At 36.0% G+C, this 13,091-nt stretch overlaps 1 protein-coding gene across 4 annotated transcripts in view; it reads right to left on the minus strand.

Moving 5' to 3' along the window:
• Nucleotides 1-13,091, minus strand: part of LOC108695376 (sodium/potassium/calcium exchanger 2) — a 130,418-nt gene that overhangs the window by 32,328 nt on the left and 84,999 nt on the right. For 3 of the 4 annotated variants that reach the window (XM_041563630.1, XM_041563625.1, XM_018223854.2), the window contains one exon: nucleotides 3,236-3,286. The exons of the other annotated variant lie outside the window; for it this stretch is intronic. In XM_041563630.1, coding sequence (XP_041419564.1) covers nucleotides 3,236-3,286 — 51 coding nt within the window. The remainder of the gene's footprint in view (nucleotides 1-3,235; nucleotides 3,287-13,091) is intronic. 4 annotated transcript variants of the gene reach the window in all.

Raw genomic sequence — 13,091 nt, forward strand, 5'->3', positions numbered from 1 at the left:
ATCGCCTGAAAACCTGGAATTTTTCAGTACACAATATCTTCAAAATGTAAAAGGGACATCTGCTACATGACTTCAGCAGGTTTGAGGATTTTAATCACTTCAAGGTATAATAAATCTTGAAAACTCTCGGAAAATTAGAGTCTTTTCCTCTAAATATTCAAGTTTTCCCCTTTAAAACCTTCAACAGAAAAACCGAGTTTTAGAAAATATCCACCTAGGTATTAGATTGGAACAAACCACACACTGCAGATTGCATTTTTCAGACTATCCTTGGTTTTTCAAATGATTTGGTAAAAGTAATATTGGATGGGAATTTACTTACAGGATCACACCTTCGTTAACTTCTGATACTTGCATCATAGCTTGCTTACTATGGGTCACTGCACTGGTGCAAAGTTGTACCCATGATCATAAACATGGCCATATTTTAATAAATTATTAATTATTATATCCCGAACTTGCTTTAAATTGTAATTTGTGCCCATGATTTTTTTGCAAATTCTTTATTTTTTTGAAAGATGGATTTGATCAGAATGAGCAGGAAGAAAAATAAACCCTATCTCTAATTGCATGTTCATTAATTCCCCTACACAGCACTGAAGGATGGCAGCAAGTGATGCCCAAAATAGGTACAGGGAATAACTGTTACAATATACAGTAGCACAGACAGAGAGAAAGAATTTATCCTTTAAAGCTCATTTTTCTTTTGGACTATAAATTGCATCCAGGTAACAAAATATTATGATGTTTATTTTATATCATATTATGGATGTTTTTTTTATAACTCCACTGTGACCCATACACAATAGAGTGCTTGAGAAATGTCAAGGGCTTTCTATGGTGTAGTCTATGGTGGAACACAACAGCGTTGACTGATATTTCTATTTCTATTTTTATAAACATTCATCTCACTGCACTGTGGTAAGCAAGGTATTTGATTACTGGATGGCTGGATAAAAAAAAAAGATTGTCAAAACACACATTTCCGTATTGGATGGCCCAATTCTTTCATGCATGGGACAATTCAGGACATCCATAAACATCTGAAAATGTGACATATGTACTACATACTCTTATGATTTTATATACAGAACTTTTGGGAAAACTAGCATCCCCAATGGTTGTGGGTTGCACATCCATATTATGCATTAAAACGATATAATATGAATGGGGAAAAGACCTCTAACCTTTTTGAATATATTGGAAGAAATTGTCCCCTTAGATTGTTTCTCTAAAAGGTATCAAATGTAATCAGGCTATAGTTAGATTTGCTGTAATTAATTTTCCAAGTTTTCACTGAAAATGTATATTATAAATTATAATATATATTTTCTTCTCCTGTCTACTGGATTGGTTTATATTGTCATTTTATACTTGTCCCATGTTGTGTTAGGTTTCCTAACAGGTGGTGCTAATGTTTATATAAGACTGGGTGGCACATTTATCAAGGGTCTTGTGCCTTGTGCTAATGATTGGGCCTTTCAGAGAAGAGATTCCTACCTCTTTTAAAGATCAATATGGGGAACTTCTTATTTCAGTATAATGAAGCTCATAGTAAATTTTCATTTTCGCGATAGTTCCCCTTTAAGTAAAAATCTATATGGTATATTTTCTCAAAATAACTATCAAAGCATAGCAAGATAATGCAAATGTGAGGTAAGCACACATTGTTGTCACCTATTTAATGTTGGCAATAAACTACTTATAAAATATACTTTATTCTAATTTATAAACAAGAAATTTTCATTTCTGATTAGACAGAAAACAGGGCTTGTACCCTGACAATACGGTAGGCTGCTAATCCACATGAATATGCTAATTAGTCCATACTGCACCTAAAATGGGGGTGAATGGAGATTGGGTGAAACAATGCAGAGCTGAGGGCAGAGGGAAGAATTTTACACTGAGTTTTACTCCATGTTAAAAATGTTGGGAGAAAATGTTGTAAAAAATACGCTGTAAGTTTTCTTCTCGGTTTTTGTTGTTTTAATGACATAGGGTTGGGAGGGAGAAAGCTTACATACTTCCCCCTGCTCATCCCTCATGAATACAGCAGGGCTGTATTTATCAGGGTGGGCACAGGTCTCTATGCTCCACATTTTCAAAGTGGGGAGACAGTGTGCAAAATGCAAAATCAGTCATTTTGTTGCACTATCCCCTTGCTGTACTGCTGTTGCTGTACAGAGAACTGCATCTATACCCCTTGCCTTCAGCACTCTGGGTGGGTGTGGGTGAGGCATTTAGGCACCCCCTAACTTGTGCATCATTGACTCACATAGTGATGTACAGATCAGGAAAAACTAACCTGCAAGACCTCAACCCACACCCGACCCTAACCTGCAAAACCTTAACCCGCAAAATATTGCCATTGTAGGACCTGTACCCACATCTTCTCGCTCTGTATGCTACTTCTGTGCAACCTTTAGTTCCAATAAAGTGACTGTTCAGGAGAAGTGGAGGAGTGTACTTCTCCAGTCTGACCTGCACCCAACCCCAACTTGCAGTGGTTGGCCAAATTTCTACCTGAACCAGCCCAACCAGTGGTCACACATCACTAGACTCATGCAAGTTAAAATTTGAAAATTCAGTTTGCAATGGGGACCTGTCCTTACCACCTACCCTATGCACAGCTCATCCAATCCTCTGGGCAAAAGTGTGCTCATGGTTGAGCTCTTGCACCCTTTAGTGCTCTTGCATTGATGCCCAGGGGAATACTAAACACCCCCTATGATCTAAATGCAGATTTAGTTTTCGCTGAACATATTAGTTATTTGGCAAAATTTCAAATGAAAAGTGCAGGAATCCAAACAAGCAATAAACTATGCTCTTCACTGTAATTACTAATCAGCATTGTCTTTCCCAAATGGCAATACAATAGAAATAATCAGTACAATACTTTGCATACCATGAATACAAATAATAACCACTTCATTATACATGCAACCTTTCTGGATATGCATAAAACATAACACAGAGCTTGTGTATAATAGCCAAGCAGACTCAACACGGAGTTACCGTATCACATTTAAATCATTATTATGAAACCTGTCTTAAAAGAAAACCAGATACAATTACAAGTAAAATGACACAAAATGTCTGCAGCTCTTGGTGAATCATGCAAGCATGAAAAAAAAAAAAGAAAATAAAATACAAAACTACAGAAGTGCAAAATAAAAATACTTTTTATAAACAAACAGAATGCTAGGGTGAGTGCGGTATTGCCAAAGAGTCTTACCTTCTTCAGTCATAGTGTCATAATATTTTAGTTTTCCATATGCTCCAATCTCTACAACATTACAGTAAAGAAACAGAAGGGTAAGGGACCAGAAAAAAATTTACTGGAAGTAAAATACAGGTTTGACAAAAATATGCCATGTAACATAATTGTGACTTTTTCTTATTAAGCCAGTGTGCTGATTTTAGATGCAGATTTTTTTTTATTAGTGTTGCTTTTTATTCCATTTATATACAGCAACTTGTCTAAAGAAGCAACACTGGAGACAGCTTACATTTTGATAGAAAGTGGTGCAAGTTATATATTACCATAATAGTTGAAACTGAATTTTTTTAGGAGAATTGTGACATGTTTAACATTTCATTTGTAATGCATCTTCTATTTTGGCTCACCAATGTTTTATAAGTTGTAGCATTTAGCAAAATAGCACAAAGATTTTGGATATGGAGTTGTGGTGGGTATGTGTGGTGGAGCTTAGAATCAAGGATCTTTTTTATAGTCACTACAGATGTTACATGTCCAATAGTAAGTCATGTGAAAACACTACTGCCTTATTTTGCATCTCCATCTATTGTTTGTTTTATAAACATTTAAACATTGCTGTAGAAAATTCTAATTAAAATAATTGTACATAATATTTGAAGCATTTTCTCATATCTGGTAGCAGACCTGCATGACAAAAATAATTTGCTTCACTGGAAAAAAAACAGGCTGGCGTAATACCATTTTTTACAACAGATGGACATGTGACTGCTGATGTCAAAGGCAAGTACTACTCAATTCTAATACGATGGAGAAAGTTTAGCAATAATATCTAAACATAATACAGGTATAGGATTTATTACCCAGAATGCTCAGGACCTGGGGTTCTCTGGACAAGGGGTCTTCTGTAATTTGGATCACCATAAATTAAATTTAATAAGAATTATTTGCACATTAAACAAATAGGATTGTTTGGCTACCAATATAGATTTATGCAGCTTCGTTTTGATCAAGTACAAGGTACTGTTTTATTATTACAGAGAGAATCTAAATAATTAAAAAAAAATTGCTTAAAATGTACTCAGTGAGAAATTGCCTGTAATTTGGAGCCTTCTGGAGAACAGGTTTCTGGATAGGTAATTCCATAGCTGTACCATGTGCAGATTATCTAAGAGTTGACACAGTAAAAGGATGATTTATCCTATAATATTTAATACAAAGGTGGTTTAAAAAAAAAAACAGGCTTACTGCGGTGATTTCATCATTAGGCAAAATCTGCTGCCTTATGAAGTTATTGTAGCAACGTTTTGTTTTTTAAGAGCATTTCAGTTGCTATTTCAAAACATCATTAATAACAAGCCTTTCATTTTTAAATTAAAATATTGCTATTTTTACTACTAGAATACCTACTGCAGCTTGACTTGCTGGACGCCTTCCAGATTTATTATTTTTTTTAAATCCATCCATGATACAACTTTTATGTAGTTACTGTTCCAGTGATAAAATGAGGTAAACAGGTGTTGATTGAACACATTGCGGGAGGTAGACGTCAATACAAAAGAGATGAATAACTCAAATCGATAATATATTAGGCTGTGATAATACTTAAAAGATAATATAGAATATGTATATATTGTATACTATGACCGGTCGAAGTTTCATAATATGTTTAGGACCTTTGGTAATACAACCAGTGTCTCTGCAAGAGAGTACCTACCATGGACAGGGTGACCAGCAGCACTGAGACCACAATGAACTGGTTGAGTGCGTTGGCATCAATGAGCTTTAAAGGTTTCTATTTCTCACTAAAGCCATGTCCATCTGTGTGCTGATGTCCCATGTGAGATTCCCAGGGAATCCCTGGTATCAAGAGGTCATATGCCAGTTCTGGGCTTGTCTATGCTTGCATCACGGAGCTGCACCGCCCTTATCACTGGGCACCAGACTGGGGTAAACTTGACAGCAGATCAGAATATACAGGGTTGTTCAGAACTACAGATAAAAGTGGCAGCAAAGAGATATGCGCTGGGACCACACTGGAGTACAGCATATTATGTATATATATATGGCACAGAGTACCTCAGGCTGCAGAAAGGGCCAGCAAGAGTCAAGTGAGAAGTTAAGGATCAGTAAAGACAGGTTGTAGTCAAAGTTTTTTTTAAAGAGACAGTACTTTGACCATCGAATGGTCGTATAGTCGAACGATTTTTAGTTCGAATCGTTCGAATCGAAGTCGAAGGTCGTAGTAGCCTATTTGATGGTCGAAGTACCCAAAAAAATACTTCGGAATTGATTGTTGTTAGGTCTTATGTTTCCCCCGTAGCACCACCAATTTTTTTGCAAAAATACAACAAACACTTTTTGATTCATATATTTAGCCTATTGGATCTCTTGTTGGGTGGGGGTTCTGATTGCACAAGTGGCTTCTATTGGGAGTTTGGGCAGATGCCCTTTAACCTTGGTAAACCATTCCCTTACCCATATAACCACTGTATTTTAATGTGATGATTTGCCTTTCTTTGCCATCCTCCTTACCTGACAAACTTTACAATCCAGTCTCCCTTCACTGTGAACTTCTCCCTTCTCCGTGAACTTTTTAGTTTATTATTAATAAAAGTTATGTTTTAGCCAAGCTTTTTCTGCCCTTGTTGGCCTTCGGAAGGGTAAGGTGGTGCATTATTCAAATGGTTTCCTTTTTTGTCTTTTATGGAATTGATCAAAAATACAACAAACCCAGCTTGTTGAAAAAAGTTGTAGAAGAATTGTAAATGACAACGAACTCCAAGTCACTACCTACAGCTTCAGGGAGAAAACACAATTTTAATGGTAGACAAAAATTGAAGCTATCCTGGACAAATATATTAAAGGGCACCAATGCTACACAGATATGCTTTTATTGCCAAGTAATTATGGGGCTGAATTACTAACAATGGAATTTTTTTCCACCAATCCACCACCAAAATTTGAGTTTTATTAAGTGTAAAACTAAACTTTGCCACGTAAACATTGTCGAGGTCCTATAGAAGTCAATGGGAACTGCACCGATCCTATTGGACTATTTGAAATCAATTTGGACTTTCAGAAGTTTTCCGATTTTTATCCTTATTTTTTTCAGCTCTTTCAGCGTAATTTTATGTTCTTATTTTTTTTATTGGATCTTTTAATAAAGGTCATGACATTCGTGGTTTTAAAGAACGTGAGTTTAGTTGTGGCTTCAAAAACCACAACCATTAATAAATATGCCTCAAAATTAAAATACTTAGAGGTAACCCTGCTGAAGGAGCAATACAAATAAAAATGTGATAAAAAAAACCCAAGAATTTATGTTTATTATTTTGCTATAATGTTATATAACATTTTATAGTAGCCACAAGGAGAATTTATTTATTGGAAAAAGGGCTCATGTTGGAACCCCAGCACTGCAATAAACAGTTTGTATGTTGTACTTAATTTTTACTTAATTTCCCCCCTAATTATTTTTGAATAAAAAGATTTTTTTACATTTGATTTTTCCTTGGTCTAAACAAATATTTCCAACAGACTGAATGACTCCCAAAAATGGAAATATGAAAGAATTATCAGCCAAAACATATTATGAATGATAATGTGATAAACATATATTCTACCTTCCTAGTTGAGTTTTCTCATATGAATTATTTCCAGGGCCCAAAAAGGATAGGCATTGTGGAAGGGGTTATGGGCTAAAAGCTTAAAGTGCTAGGAGAGGTAGGGCCAGTTCTTCAATTTATTACAGTATAAGTAAACATTTATAAAATAATCAGAAGACAGCAAATACTTTTTTTGAACATACTTTATAAAAAGCAAATTTTAAAATGCCTTTATAAAGGTTAAAGTGAAAGTTTATTAAAAGATATTCAGTGGACTAAAAAATTGCTTTTCCAGCAAATACTGCAAGTGCTACAGAACATACTGTGCTATTCATACTTCTAATCACTTGTCCCCAGATATTAAGAGCCATGGAACGAGCCTTTGTCAGAAGCAATTTCAGATCGCCAAGCTCTCCACAGGAGGAGACATTTCTGCTTTATAGACATAAGGCAATTCCATCAAAGGAAGCCACTTCTGCATGTCTGTGTTTATGCAAAAAGACCAGAAAGTCCATTTAAAGACAGAATTAAAATTTGCTTGTCAATTCTTCTGTTAGTGTGTTTAAATGTGTTTCTTTTTTTACTGATTCACAATAAATGCAACACTGGTTAATTTCCATATGCTTTAATTTTAGATCTGATTCTAAAAAAAATATTGATCTGGAGGAAATAAGGAAATGACAGCAGTTCTCCTGAAATGGAAAAAATCTTAAGGGTTGCCTCTCTAGCCACTGAAAATGCAATTTTCCAGCAGAACAGGCATGCTGGGAATTGTAGTTCACAAGGGTTGGCTGGGCAATGACTTTTACATTTTTGTAATGGATGAGAAACATCCAACCTGCATTTCTCCATTTGTTGGTCGACTATAACATTCTAAAAGATCTGTGTTTGTGTCGCAAAGCAAAAAATATCCGTAGCATAAGTAAATTCCACACATGATACTGTCAGATGATAGCCTTCCTTACATATGAAAATATCGAAAAAGCCTAGCAACTAGAATACAAACGCCCTACTGAGCTCAAATGTGCCACGACTGCACATTGCACCACATCACTATAATTATCAGTATGCTAGGAGCAAACACTGCATTGTCTAGCAATATTACCTACTGCAAAACTGCAAAAACAGAACTGAAGGGGAGAGCACTCACTTCCACGCCAAGGGACAAACAAGCTCCCTGTGCCGACACATGATCACGCCTCTGGATCTAGACGAACTTGTATAACAACACTGTAGATTTCACAGAGCACCAGGCAGCATTTCGTGGTGTCAAGCAATGGGGTATGATCCACTACTGCGGGTGATGTATTGTATAAAATTTCTTATAAAATGAGGATTTTATGATCTAAGCTGCCTGATGCTCCGTGAAATCTGCAATGTTATTATACAAGTTCTACTGGAAACTGCCACATTTGTGAAAACGTCCTGGAGTACCCTAGCAACACCCAGTTATGACCACACAGACCCCTGGCACAAGGGGCTGGAGGCAGCAGCCCCAATATTGACTCCATCAACCCTCATGATTGCAAAGTACGTCTGCCACTAAACACAGCTTCCAACAAAACAAAACCTACAGTAAATAATAGGAGTAATATAATGCCTATAAAATCCCAAAAAGGTATTTCTTTTCAAACAGTTGACCAGTAAAATCTACCTGCTGATTGACTTAAGACAATTTATTACATTTACCCTAAGAACTACTGTAGTACAAATCCAGTAATACAGTAGAACCAATATTTTATGTTTTTCAGGGGACCAGGAAAAAAATGTGTACAACCTGTGAAAATGGAACTGTGTTAAAGCAACTTATTCTTCAATTACTCAAAAGATTAACACACAGTTTTACTTTAAAATTCAATATGGGTTAGGCATTGCAGTATTAATATCACACTATGAGGGGGCATGTGCAAGGCCTCATCAACATTGGATTTCTGGACAGCACTGTAAAACAAACATCTTTAAATGGTTAAAATGCCTTCATTTATTGGTTTGGCACAGACCAACAGAACAATGTTTCAGGTCTACATTGACCTTTTATCAAGCTTCAGACCTTATTGACAGTTACATGCACAATGTAAAGTAATAAGTGATTTGTCCATGACTTTATGAGGTGCACACTATTTGGAATTGACTATTTACCGACAGAACCATGGCAAAATATACATCTGGTTAATGTTTTACACCTCTTCCTTTCACTTATAATAACATTCACAGAAGACAATCATTTTGGAGAACATCAGGATAATAATCTGTAAAAACATTATGTAAATTATGGGACCACAGAATAACTGTAGAATGTGGGATGTAAAATTGAGGTCCCGCTGTAATTCCAGTGTCAAAACTGACCCCAGTCATGCAGGAAAACATACACTCAGCCTAAAGCTCAACACATTTTAGTATTCCAAATCTGGAGCATAGGCATATTTCCAAGGCTGATGTTTGCGTTAAGTGAAGATGGAGAGGAATCCAGCATATTCTCTGTTGTTCTAAAATAGGCACATTTTTAGCAAGTCAAGAGCTAAGCTATGCAGCAAAGTCACAGGCTTCCCTTACTTACAGAAAGTATGACTGCTATTCCAAGGGTGTCTGTAAAGTACTCTTTGTCATAGTAATAAACCAAAATAGAAGTAACAGCTCAGCTGAATAATTTATTGAAGCAGTGAAAACACACTACAGGCCTATTTATCATGTCATGTAAAAAACAGCGACAAAACATACATCAATATATATCACTGTGTAAAAAGGTGTATTTATAAAGCTGTGTATTGATTTTCAGTGATCGCGTACATCTGTGTAAAAATCCAGTGTAACCAGAAGCAACTTGCTGCTTGAATTTTTCCCATTAATTTAATTGGGTTATGCAAGGTGTCTGAAGTGATGTTTGGACACCGTAAAATAAAACACACACCTTAATAAATGCATCATTTATTTGACACCATTTTTCAGGTGTTAATTGTTTTACAAAGAATGATAAATAGGCTCCTACATGTTTGGAGCATTATCGGCAACAACAACCCTCCCCAATTACCAATTCAAGTGATAATATTGGAGACAAACATCATCAGTGATGTGGCCCATAGTAACCAGCCAATTGATCAGATCTTCACCAAGATAACCACCTCTATCCATGGACATCCCCAAATAGGCCCCTCTCCAAATTTTGTACCTCACATGCAACTCTCCCGCTCTGTTCTCCTGCATGCCACAATCTCAACCTACCCCAGAATCCCAGGGGAGAGACATTGCAATCCAAAGAGTACAAACAGCTTTTTAGCAAGTAAAGTAGCAAGTTAGAATACACTTTCAGTCCCTGACCTGGTGCCTGACCCCGTGACACATAAAACATCACCACCAGATCAGGAGAAGCAAGAGAAATGTGTACAGGCCAATTCACTGTGCCTGTAACTGAGTGTCCCATCTCCCGAATATCAGCTATTGCACTCACTCTTCTTTTCAGCGCCAGTGCGATCAACATAAGCATGGGAATGCATGGGGCAGGGGAAAAGGGAGAGATGAAAAAGGAGACAGGCTGAAGAATTAAAAGCCAAGGTAGAAGACAGAGGGGAGGAAAAATTAAAACAGGGGAATTGAATGACAATGCACAAAACACAAGAGAAAATAGAAGATGTATGGATGACTAGGGGCAGAAAAGAACAGGCTAAAAAGGGTAAGAAAAATTCACATGAGTAAGATAAGAAGGAAACTGGAGGCAGGAATGTATACAATATATAAAAGTATATAAGTGAGTATACCTGGGGAACAGGAAAAATATAAAACAGGGAGCGAAGGAGAGCAAAATGGAGAAGAGTATTTTGTGCAGTGAAAACGTCCTGTTTTGTTTGGTCCAAGAGTTTGTTTATCTGGGTGTATATTATGTTAAATTATTATTAAAATTAGGCTGTACTCACAGGTCTTATAGAGGAGAAAAAGTCTTAATTTATTAAAAATGTGACTGACGTTTCGGCTAGCTACCTTGCCTTTCTCAAAGTCCCATAGTCATTAAAGCATACATATCATTGTTGGGCAGGGACAGGATGATTCTGCCTTCTATTGAAGACTGGGGAAGTTATTTGCTTGTAACAAGCATTTACCTACATCCCTAGTATCCTGCCAAACTACAATAGCTGATTGAGATTATGTTAAATCGGGGTGTATTTTTCCGCTTTAACAATTGTACCTGGTGCCTTATTTTTCACGCTGCTCTTGCTCTGCAGGGAGTGCTCACAAATGCTTAGCCAATTATAAACACAATATCAAAAATAGGAACTGGAATGATTAATTTTTCATTTCTAGGCTAGAGCAGTGGAAGGTGTAGTAGAAAGGTCAGTCAACACAACTGAAAAGGATAACCTGGGTTGAGCAGAACACCTGGGGTGAATGAGCTCAGTTTGTAAGCTACTAATGTAAACTTTAGTCATGTATAATTCATTCCCTTCTTTTATTTGACAATGCAGCAATTTATAGTTGGGCTGGCATAATCAGTTAGATGCTACTTATCAGGATATTACCCCTGTTGGGAAATTAAATATTTTATCAGTACTGTTGGCACACTCTTAAATAATCGTCTTCTAAATGGATGGAAGTCAGCTGTTTTCATTCTATATATAAACACATTATTCCCAATGAATAATGCCAGCATCAATATGAAAGTCCCTATAGCTGAAAAAAAATATTTCTGAATTCAAACTCTTAAATGTGAGAGTTCCAGGCACAACATCCATGCCCTTTTATAAGATGGGCAGTCAGTCAGTCAGTTAGCCCGGCGTAAATGTACATATTTTAATACAGGATGCCTTAAAAGATCTTGCAACTCAGCTTAAAGCAGCTTATATCAAATAAAATACAAATATTTTAATACATCTTGCTGCTATGCTGTAATAGACAAATCTGCTATGTCTGCAGAATGGCAATTCAGATTCTGTAAAAGCTTAAATAAATGGTTTATACTGCTCAGGGTCCATACCCTGCTTAATGCTTTACAATAATGGATGAACATTTGACACACCCATACCATTTCTGCTTAATATTTTAAATGCTATGGCACATATTTTCTCATTCTCAGTCTGGCAAGATCCTGCAAATGCACATATTGATCAACATTTGCTTTTGCATATTAAACCTGGAACTGGGGCAAAAGTACAACTTAAATTCATTGTAAGACCATATTAAAATGCATTGATTACTTACATTTCTTATTAACAGTAATTGCCATAGAAAGGGAAAATCAAGGGTGCAAAGAAATATGAAAGCAATAGAGATCAGTTTTCAGTACCATAAGTACATCCTGCTGAAGTTTTGTATTCTGGCACTATTCACCATCTGTCAACTGGTAATCAATGTCAGGGCCATAATTATAAGTGGTAAATGGGAAATTAGATGCAACCAGGTAGATGAAATAGAGGGGAGCATAAGCAAAATTCTACAGCAGCATAAGTACTGCTCCTAATGAAAAAAACGAAAACATTAAGAAGTCATAATGCTGACAATTATGTTTTGGGGTGTGGAGATCTGTGTCTCTGGAGATGAACCTAGTGTTCTGCTAATTCCCAGCACATGCTCTGTGCAGCTGTCAATTACCTAAGCTTAGGGCCCAAACAATAAACTGAAACATTACATTTTTATGAATTTCCTCCTACCAGATGAGTTCCATCCCACCAGAGCAGATTCAAAGATGGATGGATGTTTGTATGACATACATAACACTGATATTGTCAATACTCTCTGCTACATATATATAAATATTTAGCTACAATATAACCTCCTATGTAACACCTTCAATCACCTGTGCCTATCTGTTGCTTTATGTAAACTAATTCTATAATTTGAATGGTGTTACAGGTATATTGACAAAATTGAAAATAAATAACATATATTATTAAAGCTCATTTTATTTAGTCATCTACTAACTGCAGTCAGATCTTTTCATTCAGTAATTCCAGCATGATGTACCCAATTATGGTAATTATTATGTAAATAATGGCATCACATATAAGTCATGTTTGGATTACTTTTGGATAACTCATTAAACACTGTGTACTGCAAGAATAAAACTATAATATAAACCAATATAAAATGTAAGGATATCACAGGTTGCCACATCATCTGTGAAAAAGCACTCCCTTTCCAGCTTTGACTATTTAATGACTTCTAATATCCTTATATTTGACAAGGGGTGTACATTATTCCAAATATATATATATATATATATATATATATATATATATATATATGTATATATATATATACACACACACACACGGAAATTT

Source organism: Xenopus laevis, chromosome 1L (assembly GCF_017654675.1).
Source record: "Xenopus laevis strain J_2021 chromosome 1L, Xenopus_laevis_v10.1, whole genome shotgun sequence".
In the NCBI taxonomy this organism is placed as follows: domain Eukaryota; kingdom Metazoa; phylum Chordata; class Amphibia; order Anura; family Pipidae; genus Xenopus; species Xenopus laevis.